This window comes from Sitophilus oryzae, unplaced genomic scaffold, assembly GCF_002938485.1.
Source record: "Sitophilus oryzae breed Bouriz unplaced genomic scaffold, Soryzae_2.0 scaffold_496_pilon_pilon, whole genome shotgun sequence".
Lineage (NCBI taxonomy): Eukaryota > Metazoa > Arthropoda > Insecta > Coleoptera > Curculionidae > Sitophilus > Sitophilus oryzae.
In genome coordinates this window covers 350,483-369,966 of record NW_022147080.1, presented here as the reverse complement: position 1 = coordinate 369,966, position 19,484 = coordinate 350,483, and the positions used below count along the sequence as shown (strand labels likewise).

At 33.6% G+C, this 19,484-nt stretch overlaps 1 protein-coding gene and 1 long non-coding RNA gene across 4 annotated transcripts in view; both read left to right on the top strand.

The window, feature by feature from the left end:
• Positions 1–19,263, top strand: part of LOC115886763 (nuclear factor NF-kappa-B p110 subunit) — a 29,373-nt gene extending 10,110 nt beyond the window's left edge. For all 3 annotated transcript variants that reach the window (XM_030906047.1, XM_030906046.1, XM_030906045.1), the window contains exons 7-16: positions 2,517–2,621; positions 6,789–6,900; positions 8,122–8,310; positions 9,388–9,651; positions 10,676–10,831; positions 11,140–11,456; positions 13,900–14,183; positions 17,272–17,340; positions 17,641–17,871; positions 18,203–19,263. In XM_030906047.1, coding sequence (XP_030761907.1) covers positions 2,517–2,621; positions 6,789–6,900; positions 8,122–8,310; positions 9,388–9,651; positions 10,676–10,831; positions 11,140–11,456; positions 13,900–14,183; positions 17,272–17,340; positions 17,641–17,871; positions 18,203–18,313 — 1,838 coding nt within the window. In that variant the 3' untranslated portion in view covers positions 18,314–19,263. The remainder of the gene's footprint in view (positions 1–2,516; positions 2,622–6,788; positions 6,901–8,121; positions 8,311–9,387; positions 9,652–10,675; positions 10,832–11,139; positions 11,457–13,899; positions 14,184–17,271; positions 17,341–17,640; positions 17,872–18,202) is intronic.
• On the top strand, positions 15,055–15,598 carry LOC115886765. Its single transcript, XR_004050942.1, has 2 exons — positions 15,055–15,341; positions 15,391–15,598. It is a non-coding gene; the product is annotated as an uncharacterized LOC115886765 (long non-coding RNA).
• Positions 19,264–19,484: the final 221 nt, after the last annotated feature.

Here is a 19,484-nt window from a genome sequence, read left to right as displayed (position 1 = left end):
TTTCATTTTATTTGTCTCACATTTGAACTGTCAAATTTGACATCTGTCGTTTTTTTAAGGTCTCCTTTTTTAATGAAAATCTATATACATATTATTAGGATGCCCATAGGAAGTTATTTAAGAAAAAGAATTGAGTTTAAGTGTGTGGCTCTGAGAAACCAGCATAACTAAAAAGTAAAAAATAAATTTAAGAAAAAAAACTTTTTAAAAACAAGGTTTTATTTAAATACATTAAAAAAATAAACTTTTATTATGGACTTATAACGTTATTACAGAATTTTATATTATATAAAAGCTTGTCCCGAGATGCGAGATTTGAGTGTACAGTTGCACTCATAAAAATCTGGTACGACAACTTTATCTTGTAATTCCTGTAATTCTTGTAATTCCAATATCTCGTAAACCTATCATTATTCCCATCCAGGATAAATTCATCCAGTTTAGAAGAACATATAAAAAACTTTGTGTCCAAATATTACACACGGGTACTGAAAATTGCCAAAATGATCTGGCAAACATCTTATTAAAAACGGCAGACCTTATTTACGTCGGAATCCGTAACATTATTATGAAAAACAACGAGACCTCTGTTCTTTTCTCTCTGAATTGTCATGAGCTATCCATAAAAATTAAAAATAGATACGGATAATCAGAAAAACATTAATTTAGAAATGTATCTTGTTTGTCATTTTGCAGGATACCTAATAATAAAAATTACTTTGAATGCCGTAGGCAATGATTGAGTATTTAGTGAAACTAAAAGAATTTCGGACTTCCATTGTACTACTAAACTACAAAAACCAAATATATCACACACAATAAACAAAAATAAAAAATATCACTCAAAAAAAGAATGAAATAAATTAAGCCGCACGCTACTGACTCAAAGCTGCCGTAACTGTATGTCTCGATGACAAAGACTACGACTGACTACGACACTGGTTAATTTCTGTTGCTGGCACCCATAATGGCGGCGTGCGCTAGGATATGCGCGTAGCGTTCCCGCCAAAGCGAGTTGGCCTGCCGTGTGATTTATATGCCGTGGTAAGTTTTCTTCTAACTATTTTTGTGATATATTTTGAGGTTATGTTTAATATTTTAATATTGTACAAAATGTCCCATTTTTGTGTGTTTTACAGGGTTTCTCGTTTCTCGTTTATGAGTAGAGAGAGAGAAAAATGCGGCTTTCACATTACTCTGTTAGTTTTTGATGAAACTACAGATGCTACACACAGATTTATTCTTGTCCTAGTCCAAATTCCAAAAATACATCGCGAATATTAAATGTTGCATTTTTGACCCTCTTTGTATCTCGGTTATCTTATAACATAATTAAAAGGCGAAAACTGAGGCCCTTAGAGTTTTTTACGTAGACTCCAGTGGCGTAACTAGTTTTTGGACGAGATCACTCATTTTCAAAATATGGCTCAAATTATTGTTTTTTTTAAATGGGATATCCTGTATATAATTTTTTATTTGCCTTTTAATGAACTTTCTAAAAATATACTCTGTTCTTTACTACTTTCATAAACAAGATAAGAAGTGCATTATTTAACTTTGTAACATAGGCGGTCGGTTTATATTAAGTAATCAAAACAATTGAATAATTTATTCTACGTCAAATTTTGGTTATTAGATATACTACTCGCTAATTTCAGTGGGAATGAAAAAAAACTCTTCAGGAACTAAGTCTAGGACAAATTTCATCTTTTAGGGCTAGGACAAATCTGTGTGTATATGAAAGTAGCACAGTGATGTGAAAAAAAACAAAGAACATCTTTGTACCTCTACTCATAAACGAGAAACCCCGCAAAACACATGAAAATGGGACACCCTGTACAATATTCGGAACATTGAATAAGAAGACTTAAGGAAGTAACCTAATACTTATTTATATTCATGTGTTAGAGACGGAAGTACGTCACTTCCTTTTGTTATATATATATATATATATATATATATATATATATAGTTTTGTTTGACGTTTCACATTTGAATTTCATTTGAATATTTGTAGTATATTGTTATAACAAATTTGATTGATACCAAATTATTTTTTGAGAACTTAGTCATATTTAAAATTAATTTTGTCTAGTATGAACAGCAATGTATTCTGATAAAATAAAGCATGCTTGTTTGTATATCTGATAAGGGAAGTAAATTAAATAAAGTAATTTGCAACGATTAAGTCATTACTATTTTCTGATATCACAAGAATGAATTTCTCGGTAAAAATTATTTTTCATGTAAAGTGAGTCACGTAGCAAAATTGAAAAAAAAACAATGATAAGCAATGCCTCAGATTCATAATAAACTCTCTATTTTTAAAAGTATATGATTTTATCATTGTAAGGCCTTATATAGTAGGTATAGTTTGTCGAACGATAGAAGATAGAATGGATGTCTGGCATTTTAATTCAAGTTTATCTGTCAATTTTAAGATATCATGTGTCAAAATTCTTCATTCTCTTGTTGGACATACTTTATTGTAATCTATTTTTTTTTATTCTGTATAGAATGTGCGTTGACTGGCGATTTGAAGATCGTGAGGATGGATCACTGCACCAGTCAGGTCAGAGGAGGCAAAGAAATATTCTTGTTAGTAGAACGCGTTACAAAAAGTAAGTTAAAATTTATTTATATAGAGCAATCGAAAAATTATTATTAAATTAAATTTCTAATATTAAATAAAAATTTGCTTAAAACTTGGAGCACCCAAAAAGTAACAACATTATTTCAATAATTCGACTCATATGGTAATCGCAAAACAATTTCTGATGCACGTGATCAGGGGCGCGCCGACCCCTGGCAGCGCCTGTGTGCGAAACCTATGAAGCGCCTTTTTTGTCATCGTTATTCGACACTATTTTTTTTATTTTTAAAATTTGGACTGAAATATGTTCTCCAGTTTTATATAATTTTTTGCCGACCATACCAATAGGTATGGTAGGCTATTAGGATCGGCAAAAAAAAAGTTTTTTTAATTGCACTCAAAATGAGTTACTTGGGTCATAAATGACTTAAATACAAAATATTTTCATGGTGTCTGTCTGTCTGTCCGTCTGTCCGTCTGTAACACGATAACTCAAAAACCGCTGAACCGATTTTAACCAAATTTGGCACAAAAATACTGTGGCACCCGAGAATCTGGCCATTAGTTTTTGGTAGGGGTGGGGGGTTGGTAAGGGGGTATGGGAGGGGGTTAAAAATTTTAAAAAATCGTAACTCCAAAATTACAGTAGCTAGCGAAACGCGGTTTTCAAATTAAGATTAGGAATAACATTTGCAACAAAATTTGTAATAACATCAAAATCAGTCAAAGTTGCAGTTTTCGAGATATTAACATATTTTAGTATGGGCGGCTATACGTGCTTCCCGGCGCCAATTTTTAGATATAGTATATAGTATTTATCTAAATATGTAGTTAAAAACGGTTCGCTTCCGCTTGTCAATTACTACTATAGTACTGCCATCGTGTTCATAATCAACACTCGTTGGAGTTTTACGACCTCTAAGGGGTCTGGTTCAGAAAGTTTAAAATTCAGCTTCGAAATCTGATTTTTCGGCAATTTTCATGGCATCATTTATAAAATTTTTGTCGATTCTAATTTCTGTCAAAACTTCTTTAATTCTGTTTAAGCATCTAAAGCTACTTGCATATTCATATTGATGGACTTGTTTCCACAAAATGTACTTTTGCCAATACTATATGCTATGCGTACATTTAGTGAACAAATAAATGATAAAGTACATATTTTTTTCTGCTAGATATTTAGCAGCAAAATAAAAGACTAATTCGCCACAATACATACAACATTTTACATTTGCACTGAGCGAGCCTTTCGCTAACCATGTTAGCATCATTAGCAGATGATTAAAACTGACGCGTCCAGTGCAAAAGTAAAGTGTTTTGGTGTACTGTGTAGTGTTTGATTTTGCTGTTGTAACACCAAAGGCTCTAAACCCCCAACTATAATAAACATTTAGCGTTATATTTTTCCTTCTGATCGAATGATGTAGGTACCATTTCATATCTCATACCTATTAAACATAAATTTGGGATAAATTTGTATACCAATTTTTGTTTTATTTTCATTTGGCTTGACCATTTGTTTTCGAATAATGGTTGTAAGGTTAGATTTAGAATATATTTTTTTAATAAATACCATCTTTTGGTAGAGAACGAAAAATATTTATATAATTCTTGCACAATGCTAAAAATTCTAGTTATGTAATAATTAAGGTTGGCACTTTTCTACGATTATAAATGAAGGTAAGCCAGCGCGCCACTGTCTGTCTATTCTGTAGCTACGGGGTATCCGTGAGAGGGGAAACGATATTCTCTCCATGTTTTTCGTAAAAAAATAGACGACGCGTCCCATCAATAAAAATTCAACAAGTTTGCAAGTAGCCAATAAAATGAGTGGGCGGAGCGATTTGCGGTGACGCACTCGTCAAATCGACGTATAAAATATATTGCTGTTTATTTAAATGTTTTTTGTCCGCATTCCTTTCATAGACACAGATCCAGCAGATGTACTGTACATAATCGTACAGAACGCTAGAAAATGCCTATTTTAAACTTTTTAGTTTCTGTATTAAAATTGACAAATCTCACGATGTTGCAAATTTGCTCTAGGTAAATTTGAAAAATATTTATTAATTCGATATAAATATATTCGAAATAAAATTTTGAATATGGTTACTGAATAAATTAATTATTTTGTTTTGGATTTTAGTAGTTAATTTTGGAAAATTAAATGGAGCTGGTATTTCATGCGGCACGACGCCGGCGCGGGCACCCCTATTGCTTTGGCGCCTGTGTGCGCCGCACACTTCGCACACATGGACGGCTCGGCCCTGCACGTGATCAACTTTGAGTGACAAGCGATGGCGACAGCGCTGCCAGGTTGTGATGGATTTGAATCTTAATTTATTAAATTTTAAATTGACAAGAATGTAGAATGTTTAGGAGGGGAGTTAATCACCGCGACCTTATAGATCTATTGTGTGTTCCCCTTTCTTGAGTTATAATGAGTTATAACTCATCATACAGTCTCAGGGCTTTAAGAAAAGCCAGTATCTGAGACGGCTCCACAGAGGCCAGCTCTCCATCCTCGACATCAGACGTACCAAGGTTCATGGCATGAGTGGTCGTCGTCTCGGCGCACTCAGTATTAAGGTGTTCTGGTGTTTCCCCATTTTCCCCACAAAATCTGCATTCGCCGTTGTTTCTCAGTTTCTGCCTACTGAGCTGTTCGTTGAGGAGACAGTGTCCTGTTAGAAAGCCCGTGACAATCCGAAGATTGTTTTTAATTAAATCAAGGAAAACCTTTGATTTTTCTCGGTCATAAGTTCTGAGGAACTTTTTCGAGTGTCTTAGACCGTTGGAGGACACCCATTCCAAGTTACGGATGGAGTCTTCCAGATTCTTCAGTTCCGCTTTCAGTTGGTTCCCGTTTGGAAAACAGAACGGTTCTGGTCCAATTAGTGGAGTGTTCGCTCCTTTTCTAGCTAGATCATTTGCTTTTTCATTGCCTTCTATCCCTTGGTGAGCAGGCACCCAGAGTAGGAGGACTTTATTTTCTTTGCCTAATTTGTTGAGCTTCTCTAGGCATTCTTTGACCAACTTCGAATTGATGGTTACTGAGTTGATCGCGTTAAGTGCTGCTTGACTATCGGATAGGATGGCAATTTCCTGTTTTCGATAGTTCCTATCTAAGATAAATTGTACGCATCTTTCGATTGCGCAAATTTCTGCCTGAAGGATACTGGGGTAGGTGCCCATTGATTCGGAGTATTCAGTTTTTGGCCCAAATACTCCTATCCCTGTCCCTGCTTTGGTTTTGGAAGCATCAGGCAAATTAGCAAATCAGCATTCTTAAATTGACAAACAACATATTTATTATATAATTTTTTAAAGTTTAAAGAGTGTTACGTTTTATATTTATTTTAATAAGTAATATTTTAGTGATTAATTGATAGACCATCATGAAGATTATTATAAGCGTTATTATGGGTTATTTATTTATTGATGTACATCTTACAACGCCATAAGTGGTAATAACAAGTAAGAGGGTGCTATTAATGCACAAACTAATAATCACAGAATTTAATAAAAACTAACTTTGAAAGTGGTATAATGTGCTTATGAATCAAACTTACTTTTCTGTGATTGCAGTTAAGGGTAATAAAGGACCTTTACTACAAAATAGTTTTAAAAAACAGGGAAGCTACAAGCTCTTTGCTTCGACTGTTTAAATGCTTCGGCATATTTTCAACACACAATTTCAAGAAACGCAATACAAAAACTCGAAAATTTAGTTCTTAAAGGAACTGTTTGTGCTTAAAAGTACAATTTTTAAAAAAGACTATGAAAATAGGCAAAAAAACGAGAATATCTCAAAGATTCAACAACAACACGATATTATACAAAATAATGAGTGACACTAGGATAATTGTCAAATAATAAAGGACAACATTGCTGAACACGGCGCAATGTGACCAACATAGCGATAATAAAATTCGGTTTAAACTAATTTTTGCAGCATTAATCTAAATAAAATATCTGTTACAATCCTTTGCTCTATAAAGTAAAATGAAGAGCTGCTCGGTATCTTAAATTATACTACAAATTTAAACATTTTGGCCAACATTTCATTTAGTCAGGTTTATAGATTTTAGTGTTAATGTCGATATGATTGATGACGTGCATCGGAAAATGTTTTGCGATTACAATACGTGAACTATCTACTATAAACATATCTTTTTTTTGGTGAATTTTGTAGAAAATATAAAAATTCGATTCTACCAACTTGACGACGACGAACAGGAGATATGGGAAGGATGGGGCAAGTTTAGTGAACTCGATGTTCATCATCAATATGCTATCGTTTTCAAGTAAGATATAGTTCTTCTGGTGTTAGTTTTTTCACTACTGCATTGCGAAATAGGTCTGTATCAGGTTTCTCATCTTATTTTATAATATGTAGAGCAACGGCCCAGCTACGCCATAATACCGATTCCTGGTATATTACCGAAGTTAAGCGACGTTAGACAATGCGAATGGATAGACGGGTGATCGTCTAGAAACTGTCGTTCTGTTGTTACATGGCAAGAGTGTAAAATCTATTGACACACACTGCTTATTCACGCCTGTTTGAAGCCAGATGAGATCGGATATCTTGTGAGTAAGCGACGATTTATACACTCGCCAAGTCTGTAGGTCATTGACAATGATATGGCCGAGGACCGCGGTTCGCATTCCGCGTAAAGAAAGTAGGCCTCATGCAGATTAGTTTTAGCAGCAAAATGGAGAGCAATCGATATATGAGAGCAATTACAGCGCATATTTGTAAAAAAATGTCAATATACAGGGCGTTTCAAAGATAATTTTTAACTAAAGTTGTATATTGCAAAATAATTTACTTTTTTTTAGCTCAATGTATTTGCAATTAATACCCATTCCAAAAATACTGTAATGTCATACAATACTTAATTTGATGCTTATTTAAGGCTCTCCCAATGGTAAAATCCACAATTTTTTTAGCAAGTACGATACAATAATGTCTTTTTCAAAATCCAATCCACTAGAATATACAACGTTGTTTGATATTTACAGAGTAAGTCAAAACTACAGCTTATAATTGAAGGGTCCAAGGGAAAAACATGATAAACGCCATTTTACTAATTTTATTGAATGGCTGGTGGTTATCAGGTTCTTTCCGTGTATTCTATATTTTTACTAGACATATCGTAGGATTTAAGAACTTATTGCCCTGCAGAGTTTATACATTTTGTAGGGATCAGTTAGATTTACTATAATATTGTAAAATCCTAAAATTATGTAATTGGCGCTTATCAAGTTCTTACCCTGGACCCTTCAATTTTCTCTACAATATTTCAAACCAAATACCCTGTATTTTGTATCACAAACGGACAGAGTTTTGTTTAATCACTTCGTTTTATTAAGCAGTTCCCGTATCTAGAGCCGTAATTTACTGATTTTTTTTTGAAAATTAACAAAACTTTGGATTGAAAATGTCAAACCACAAACCTGATATAGAACTTTTTCGGAACGCTGGCTGGTTCACCCTGTATATGGGAACTTATTTTTTAAAGGACTCCTCCCTACAAAGGACCGTCCGACGTCAACCAACCAATAAACGTGTTTATGGAACTAGTACGACCGTCGGATAATGCCAGAAGCGAATCGAAAGAATTTCGATACGTGCCCAACAATGAATTTAAACCTGGTACTAAGAGACCTAGGTCTAGTATTTACAGCTCTAATAGCTATAACAGTTCTAGGTAAAGTATAGAAATATTACTTATCCACGATCATACAATAACGAGAGTTTTATCCACTCCTGAAGTGTTTAAAATTATATTTTATAGTAGGTCTAGTGGATCCCTATTATATAGGCTTGGTGTATTCTCCGACTGTGCTGCCACCATCGAAGAGCCTCGTAAAATATTTATATTTTACGAGGTTTTATTGTATTATTTTAAGTGTAACTTGTGAAAATTCTAAAAACATGGAATCTTTTATATCTTCAGAAGGTCTAATGTGCATTATTATTTATTATTTCAACTAATAAAACTTTGATGAGTAATAACACGCCGATTGCTTCAACTGTGGTAGCGAACACCGGTTTTGCTAGTTGGCACAAACTGGGGCTATCTAGACTGTAATGAAATTTTTAAAAGGTACATAATTATAATTTTAGAAGACGTTCATAAAAAATGTAAGTAACTAGTTGATTAAAAAGAAGTATACCATTAATATTGCCAATTATATTTCATCCTTTCATAGTTAGTATATGCCTATTTAATTTTTTGATTATGTAACGGGCACTTTGTTTACTCACTTGTCTCGGCGAACTGCCTGAAACCATTTATGCTTTGATCAGATTGGTGTGATAAAGCTGGGAGGCTGTATAATGTTCCGAGAGAGTTGTATTGAGTGTTATTGCACCCAATAACGAAGCAATCACGCCGTCCTTTTGTACATTTTTGGGGCAATTTTATTATCATTTGAAATTATCACGACGTGCCGCCCAGTTCGGGTTCCTTTTCACTGAATTTTTACTACCTGAAACAGCGTTACATTACACAAACTTCGTACTTGATAATTTTATAGTTTCAATAAGTGCACTAGTAAAAATCAAAGTACTTAAATATTACGACATAGCCACGATTTCAATAATATTTCAATGCGGTCAACATGACCGGCAACCGGGACAGCGTGAAATAAAGTTAGTCAGTTCTGTTTTCTGCCGTACCGAGCGCTGCTGTCGAAATTTAAAAATCGGTTGAAATTCACCAAGCTTATTCATGTCTATGGTACCAATATAGTTTTAAATGTATCTATAATTTTTGTTGTAGTTTGGGTAGCACAGAAATACCACTTACTGTGCCCAACATGGCGGATCCCATAGGTACTTATCCTGATTTGCCTAATAGTTGGAACAGTGGAATTTTCCACAATTCCGAACAATTTCTCAACGCGATAAAAGATGTAAATTCCGATGAATTTACCGAGATGTATAATTTGTTTGAAGCTGAATATCCCGAAGGAGACTTCCTGAGCAATGTCAGAGATGGTTTAAGCGTCACCCGCAAAAGAAACTATAGCCTAACCAATTCAGTGTAAGTAAAAAGTGTATAGACTGTTTTTGCGATCATTCAACGATACTCATACGTTTTAGGGTGTGTAGATTGTATGGGAGGGGGGGAGGAAAAATCAAAGAAAATCTTTGATTTTTATCGGTCGTAGGTTGTGGGAAATTTCTTCGAGTGTCTTAGATCGTTGGATGATTCCCATTCCAGGTTACGGATGGAGTCTTCCAGGTTCTTGAGTTCCGCTTTAAATTGGTTTCCCCTTGGGAAGTTCAACTTGGAATTAATGTTACTGAATTGATCGCTTTTACTGCTGCTTGACTACCGGATAAGGTGGATTTTTCTTGTTTCCAATAGTTCCTATCTAAGATAAGTTGTCCGCATCTTTTGATAGCGTAGATTTTACTTTAACAAGTTCAGGATGTTTGAGATCAGTTCTTATTGTTACTTTAGTCTCTCTGCGGCTCTGCCAGCTCATCGTTGGACCTCTGTTGTGGCAACAGCTGTATATTTCAGAAATAAAAGTTCAAAGAAGGACCTTTTTTTGAATTTAAGATAAATAAAAAGATTAAAACAATTTAAAAATTAACAGAATAATAATAACCAAATATAAAAACAGTAACAGTGTGCAGAAATTTACGAAATGCCGTAATTAAGTCAATAAGCTCTTTCATCTGGTTGTTATGTGAGTATGATGTATAACAATATATGACGTAACATTGAACGATCGCTGAACCGTCTTTAGACCAGTACAGGGTGAAACAACGGTAGAGTAAAGTTTGTTTCTGGCTTGCTTTTACAATTACGAAAAAAAAAATTAAATAGAAAAGTTTTGGGAATGTTAAGATACACAATTTAATATTTGTCAGTATACAGGGTGCTTCAAAATAATGTGGCGGATTAACATTTTTTAATTGTATTAGCCTATTTTGGTACAGGGTGTTTAAAATATTCATATTTATGAATTCGACTATTTGTGTGACTACTGTGATATTGGGTGGATACTGGGTGATCACTCAATTTGGTGATCAATTAATTAATTGATGATTTTTAGACCTGACAAGCTGATCAAAATGGAGGTTTTACCCGAAGATATAGTGATGGCAGACGGAACTTACAGCGAATTGAAGAGTTTTGTTAAGTCTGAAGACGCCCAAGAGAGGGCTCCGGATGTATTGCATCACTATTTGGGGACTGACAAGAAAACTAAGTGAGTAAAGCCTCATTCATAACCTCCAAATTAGTACAATAAATCGGTGGTTTCGATTATACTTTATATGTTTTAAAAATTACGATCATTCGCAATGTCCAAAAAAATACAATTAAAATTAATGGAATATCCTAGCAACAGGTTGGCGGTAGTTAGTTGTATCCATAAAGAAAGCCTAATAAATAACTTATAAAACAATAAATTTTCATTTCTTTTTGAAGAATAAATAGTGGAAAAAGTTCCTTTGCATCGTATTGTTTATGTTTATGTTACACACCATATACATATTTTTTTATTCTCGTTTCTAGTGCTCTTCACGTGTTCGTGGGTTTGAACAAAAAGGAACAGTTGGTCTTCCTACTGAAAATGATCTACTTGTCCAAACAGTGGCATCTGACGAACGTTCGAAACTCCGACTTATATTCTCCATTGCACATTGCCGTTTTGTGCAAAAACGAGGAGTTTGTGTCGCATCTGTTGAAGTGCCATGCTGACATTCGCAATCTGGATGGTCATGGCAACACCGCGTTGCATACTGCCGTGGACAATATGTCGGGAATGACCATACTGGACATGCTTTTGAGCAATCCCTATGCTGAGACTTTGGTGGATACAGAAAACGATGGTAGGTATTCAGAAATCTATAGTTCATATCAAATAAACTTTTAGTCACGTGATTAAACTTGACCGGCACAGCGTGGCCCACTTTACATATTTTCTTTTAATCAAAATATTTTAGAAAACAAAAATGAATTATAAATATATAAACATAAATACCGTATGATCGAAAAAAATGGCGTCCAGTTGGCTGGGAAATGACGATCGATGACATTTCCCATATAAATTTACATTCAAAATGACAGCGATCTTCATTTCCCAGCCAACTGGACGCCATTTTTTTTCGATCATACGGTATTATTTACATCAACAAAACTCACCTTCTTAATAGCACTTAAGGGACATGAAGGGCTATTACTACTGGTTTCCCGTTCAAAATATTCTAATAAAGTTGCGATGTGTTTTTTTACGGCTATTAAGCTATCTTGTACACTTCGCACTAACAGGGGTTCTAAAAAGAACAATGTTCGACTGCAAGGTCTGCTAGTAAAAATTTTTAATCTTAAAGTATCACAACACGATATATTTAAACAAAAAACTCGTAATACAAAACTAAAGTGCGAAAACGAATGACAATGTCAGGAAATAAATAAATAAAGGTGGCAACTTGACATTTTTTACAGCAGAGCTACTGCCTAAATCCCCAGCGCGAAATTTAAATTCCAGTTAGTCAGCCCTGCGTCGAATATGTCCATGGTTGGCAACAATAAATTTAAAATTCACGACCTCGATTACATAACTAAAAGTTTAATTGGTATGGAATATATTATAGGTATTTAGAAAATTGTGATTAGTATTTATAAAACGATGATATGTATTCAGGAGAAACTATGGTAGGTATTCAGAAAACAAAGGTAGGTATTCACAAACTTTTCATTACAAATGTTTGATCAAGATATATCACCGAAGTTAAGCGACGTTAGACGATGTGAGTGGATAGAAGAGTAACCGTCCGGGGGTTGTCGTGCTGTTGTTCCATGGCAAGAGTGTAAAATCTATTGATACACTCTGCTTGTTCACGCCGGTTCGATGTCGGATGAGGTCGGATATCTCGTGAATAAGAGTCGATCTTTGAATAAGAAGACTAAGGAAGGAGCATATCAAAAATCTTAGGTACACCGCGATGGGCCTCAAATATGGCCGACTTAAATTCCGGTTTATCAGTGTCGTTCTAATTTTATTTAGAAAATGTAAAACTATGATGTAGGGTAGATGTGGGGTAGACTCAATAATTTGTTGTTTTATTTTACGTTGTGAATAAATGTTGGTAGTTATTAAAATTGTTATAAAAATATATAATTCTAATAAAAATAGATAAGTTATAATAAGTATTTATTAACACAAACATCCGATACGCTACTGAAGCAGGTAAGTCAAATTAACATATCTAAATTCTTTGATATCTAATCTTTGACAAGTAATAAATAAAAGCTAAAATGCAAGAAAAATATATAATTTAGTTAATTTAAGTGAATTTCATAAATGATCGGTTTACTACACGTATGTATATTATATAGTCACTTACTAGCGAAAAGTTGTTCCCATTATTTCACTCAATTTTTGCCGAGATCTACCGCACGCTACACAATGAACTATTTTAGAGTCTTTCGATAAATCGCGATAGTGTCACTGGTAATTTAAGTTCTGCCACAATTTCCATCTAGATTTACTACCTTTATACAACTATCAGTAGTAGAATAAATAATAAATAACATAAAATAAGCTCCGTAAAGACTGACAAATCCACAAAATTTCAAATCAAATTCAAATGTGTCAAAGGAATCGTCAAACAGAACTGTCAAGGATCCCCACCCTAGAGTGCTTTTATGGTGCTTTTTCCGCCCACCATGCATGAATACATGGATCAAGGTTATTAAAAGGTAAGGTTGTCTCGTAACTCGATCCTCCATTATCGAAAACGTCATCTACTACGTCATAGGAATGCTACCACTCATAGATAAAGGGATAAAAACTGCCCACAGTCGGACAGTGCATTTCCGAATCGATATTCATTGTGTACTTTATTGTTTATAGTGTATGGCGTCAATAGTTTTCAGTTGTTTGATGTGTATTTTCTTGATTGTATTGTCCATTTATCTCTTTTTGCCGGTTGCATTTTATTTTCTATTCCTTTTATTCTATGATTTTTTACGTTCTATCTACGTCAGAGGGATGATATTCCGCTTCGCTCCTATTGGTCCAAAAGTTATGAGACAACCTTACCTTTTAATAACCTTGTACATGGATAGCATTATGCTCCTTCCTTAGTCTTCTTATTCAAAGGAGTCGATTTAGAAACTCGCCAAGTCTGTCACATGTCTGACAATGATATGGCCGAGTACCGCAGTTCGAATCCCGCGTAAAAAAAGTAGGCCTCGTCCAGATTAGCCTTAGCAACAAAAAAGGAGACGTTAACTTAAAATAATTTACTTGTTCTTTATTTCTTTCAGATGGTGAAACGCCTCTTTCTCTAGCAATTGAGAAACGCAACATGAATGCTGTCAAATTATTATGTAAATACGGCGCCAGCGTCAACAGACAGCACAGAAAGAGCGGTTTTACTCCGTTGAGGATGGCAGTGGAGAATCAGTGGTCGGCCATGATCAAATTTTTGCTGAGTCAGTCGAATTTAGTGTGGAGCCTTCAGAACGACTTCAAAAACGTGTCGCCGTTTGAAGCAGCCAGCAACAAAGACCTGGAAGAGTCCGCCAGGGAGATGATTATGAACTATGCGGTAAGTAGAGGTGGTTATCGACCTGTTCCACTGCGACCTTTTCAGATTTACTGTGGTCCTCTTCTGGAGAATGTAACCTAACGATCCATTCTCCAGTCCTATCCTTTTCAAAAAGTTTAGCAACTTGGAGACTGAATCGTCCAAATAGCTCTTTATCAATCGTCTGTCATTGACTATTACAAAGAACCGCACTTTTGCCAGGCTGTCGCATGGACACGGAATGTCCTGTCGCTTTTAGATGTGTTCTGTCAGCCTTAGATGCCTAGTCAGCTTACAATGCCTTGCTAGTAGACCCACTACAGCTTTGACTGTCTTTCTGTCTTTGCTTGTCAGGTCTCCTGTAAATTTTGGCGAATGTTCTGCTATGCTCTCTTTTCTGTCTCTGCCCTGGTGAATTTCTCCATAATTCTAGAGATTTGTGGGATACCCACCTTTTGTGGCCTTTCTCGTGACTGCTTTTACAACGCTGCAGAAGGGTTCTGGGCCTATGAATGAATGACATTGGTGTACCTTGTTGGGCCATTTCATCTGCCTTTTTGTTACCCTTGTAACCCTCATGGATGTAACTAATGTTGACCAGGCTAACGAAACATTGCTAAACGTACTCAAAGTATTTAGAGCACACACACACACACACACACACACAATCCCACACTAGTCTAAAATTGATCTCCGTCGAACTGAGTGCGTTTAGCCCTGCTTAGCTGTCTGTGAAGATGACCTTGAGCGATGTGTTCTTTGCTGTCGTTATTTTTTCAAAGGACCTAAGTCCTAATACAGGGTGTGTCACAATGTTGGTAATGGACGAGAAAACATTTTATTATTGACTCCTTAAAAGAAAGTTTTGTATGTACATACAATAACAGAAAAAATCATTTTTAGCTATGGTAAAATAGGATACATTAAAATACGCAACCAACCGTCATTGAACCGTCCAATCAGATCAAAGGAGTAATCGTCGTAGATCGTGCGTTATCGATAATGTTCGGTGCCTGGAGAAAATTGACAATTGACAAGAGAATTGTTTATTATTTTTGACTTTTTAGTTCGTTTAATTTAATAATTACTAAAACCAGTAGTTCGAAAGATATATTTAAAAATAAAAGATAAAAATCCAAAAAATTAATTATCTATTAACGTGGATTTGGACGACAATAGGTAAGAACACTAAATTTATTTCTATATTCGATATAAACTTGTTTATTAGGTTTTTAGTTTGTGATGTTTCATGTGATGATCATTTTCATGTTCATCGTCTTTGAATTGACATGAGGATATCTATGGAAAAGTAACTAATCTGAAAGTAAGCCAACATATCGTTTGTCCTTTGTGTGCTAAAGAAAAGATTTTCTTTTCGCATCATGAGGAAGTATTACATCAATTAAAAATGTTAGGAAGTTGATTACTTGTCATGGAAAAGTATACCAATGGAAATTATTTGTTAAAGAAGTATAATTCTAAGGGAAAATTTTATTATAATTAGTAACCTGTCTATTTTTTATACGTAGATGTTTCAGGTTTTAAGAATAAATTGGTTGAACCCAAAATCTGGAGGAAGTACTTATATCCATACACAGAATATGCCCATTAAAAATACTAGTCCAAATTTGCTTTAATGCTAGACAATTATTCAATACAAATTAACTTTTTAAGTGACTGAAATAATAAATAGTTTAGAATATGGTATAACAATGTAAAAAAATATTATTTTCAGGAACAATTAGGGCCCGATATATTTGAAACTCATGTTGGACATAGTATTGAGTTGGGTAGAATATTATTCTACGTTAAATGAGGGTATCAGATACCTATTATTGTACTGTATTTTAATATATACATTAGAATTGTTGGTTTTTTCATATTTGTTTTATTTATTATTTTACTTACAAGTTATATAAAGTTAACACTAAAATCTACTTTTTGACTTATAATAAGTTAGTCTGTGGTTTAATGCGTGATTACAACCACATGATTTCAAGTTTTTAAAATATAAATATTATAACTGGCTTTAAAAACTCCATTAAACTGTTAAAAGTGTAATTTATTTCAAAATAAATATACATATATAGGTATATATTAATATCGAAAAACATTTTATTCCTTAACACCAATTTAATCATCACATACATATGTATAAACATTTATTTACGTTATTTCAAATGAAGACCACAGGAAAAACCAGCTTTGTTCATTTTAACTGGAGCCGAGAAAATGCAATTACGAGTGAACTACTCTGGTTTTTCTCCTGTAGGGCAAAATAACTAAGCTGTAATATCTCTGGGACTAAGCATATTATTATTGCTTTCTTTGATGGTGCCTCGAATAATGCTAACACTTGCCTATAAAATTGTCTCGCTATCAATTTCTATGAAAATGTAACATATTATCTGTTTTTTTCCGTGTAGTCTTCAAATGATCTAAAAATTCAGCAGGAATGATCCATTATGCAGCAAACACACTGATGTTGAATCATGGGAAGCTTTTTTGTGGGCATTTCACAAATAAAATGAAATGTCTGATCAAAAACTGAAAATGCAAAACAGATAGTAAGCTTAATAAATACATAGGTACATATATATAAATAATCATACCTACATCTATTTATGTCGTACAATCCAACCGATATTTTAATATCCTAGCCCAAGTAAATAATCAAAAATGCACTTTTTATATCAAAAGCAATAATGTTATCAAGGGTTCCAATTAATATCCAGGATTTAAAAAAAAACACGATCCTAATTCTTATTATTTTTCTAAATACGTATTGTCTGATAGGCAATTACAAAATATAAATCTGATGTAAATAGAAAAATAAAGTAAAAACAGGTAAAAACAGGGTAAAAACAACAACAAAAATTCTAACCAAAGATTTAACCGTCATACGACATGAGTATCACGTGATTGCACAATACCCAACGATAGGGTACGTACCTCTTTCATCTGATTGGACGGTTGGTTGCGTATTTTAATGTATCCTTGGTAAAATGATCTTTTTTGTTTCCGCTTAAACTTTTTTTAAATATTTTGACTCACTCTGTATAAGAAAATAAAATAATCTTTTACAAATTTGGCAGTATTTTTTTTTCAGATTAAGAATGACATTCAGATCAAACAGGAAAAAGAAGATGATGACGAATCAGATGAAGAAATGGAAGAAGTAAGTTTTTGTTACTATAGAATGTTCAGCCATAGTTCACCGTCACGACTATTGTCGAACTCTCTCAATCGCTTGTAATTACTGTATATTCTTTTTAGTAATTGTCATTTTTGATTTGGGGTTATAATTTTATTGACGGACATCGATTAATGTCAAAATTAAAATTTTCTTGTTTCAGTAAAACAAAACTCAATTTTTTTATTGCAAAAATGCCTCAAAGATTTAAGCAAAATGAACAAAAAATTATATTTTATTTATTTGAGGGGTAATAATATACAAATCTATTTTTTTTGTTAACAGGAGATCGACATAAAACCCGAGATTATGACAATAATAGACGATCCAGAATTACTCTACGACGGTATAACGAAAATCACACCCAAATGTCTGGACGAACTGTCCAGCATTCTGGACGCTAGTGGCAAATGCTACTCTTTGGCTGAACTTTTGGACCTCAATCATTTGATCAGTTCTGGAGCCATTTCCAGTGTGCCAAGTCTGAGCAAGAATTTACTCCTTTACGCCATCCAGGTATGTTTAATCTCTATAGAGAAATCAATAAGTTGGCGTGCAGGTTATCACAGACGTCGAAACTACATATAACCAAATTTTATAAATAAAAATTCGCTTGAAACTTAAAGTGCACGTTTTCCTTTTTCTTTTAATGTTGTATGGTGGTTTAAAAACGGTACGCTGTCCTATATTTTACAATTCTAAGGAGCCGACGCTTGCTGTCGCTTCTGTGAGATTAAAATAATCTGTGCTAGAATATGTCAAAGATGGAAAACTTTTGTGATTTTTACTATATATTAAAATTACTTTGAATTTCTCTTCTAATTTTTTTTTGTTTTTCTATTTTTAGAGGAGCAACGTCAAGATATTAGAAATAAGGAATTTCTTGGATAATTTGGATGAAGTACAGGGTGTAGTATTATTGGATGATATGGCCAGAGGGTATAAACATAGTAGTTAGAGAATGCTGCCTCTAAATTTATATTTTAAGTACCAAATTGTCATATAGAAAAAAAACATCCTATGTTTTTTTTTATTGATGTCGTATACGTCTTTTATACAGGGTTATTTCTTAATAACATGCCACTATTTAGGAGACTGATTCTGGGACCTATTTTAAGAAAAAAATTTCATATGAATGACAATATGAATGTTGAGATACAGGGTGGTAAAATTTTGCAAATTTTTGTTTTTTTTTCGTATTAGCTGTGATGGTGTTACAGATATCTCTATGAAATTTGATACATATCTTCTATGCATCGTAAGTGCACTTTTTGATGTACATCTAATTTTATTCCAATCAGTGGCATCCATACGGATTTAAATTGAATATTTTTAAAGAAAAAAATTGTACGCCACTGTCTTTACTTACAATAAAAATTATTTTCAAAATTTTCATTTATTTCTAAACAATTTTGATCTCCTGATTTTCTTTGTGTGAAAATCGTTCCTGCATCGTCTGGAAGGAAGGACATTAAGAGATCAAAATTTTTTATCTTTGTAGACGTGTATCCCATGAAATATTAGCATGCCGTTAAGGAACACCCTGTAAATAAGTTTAAAAAAAGCGACTTTAATTCTTGATCTACTTAATATAATTTGTGAAAAACTGCGTTATGGTAGGCATTTAATAACATTTAATTAAAAAAACAGATGTCATTGTTAAGAACTTGAGTGTTAGTTATAATAAACAACAGAAATGCTATTTCTATGCCTGTTATGACGTTTGACGTTTATGTTTAATTGTTGATATGTTATTTAAAAAACAATAGTTCAAGCACATTAGTCATATTGGTTAGTCATTTTTACATGTTTTCTACATATAAAGTCTGTGTTAATTGTAGTCATATTTTTCAGTTTTAAAGTGTGTCACATTGTTTTTAAAAAAAAAAACGAATGTATTCATCTCCAGAAACATACAGAGACATAATATAAACAATACTCAAAACTTAAAGAACTTTTTAACGCATATACCGGGTGCGGAGGAAACAATTACAACTTTTGTTAAGATATGTCATTCTCTCCAGAGTGTCATTTTCTATCGAAAAAAATAGAAAAATACATTTTCAAAAGTGACTCACCCCTACAACTTTTTTATTTTTGTAGATAAAGAAATGAGATTTGGTATGTTA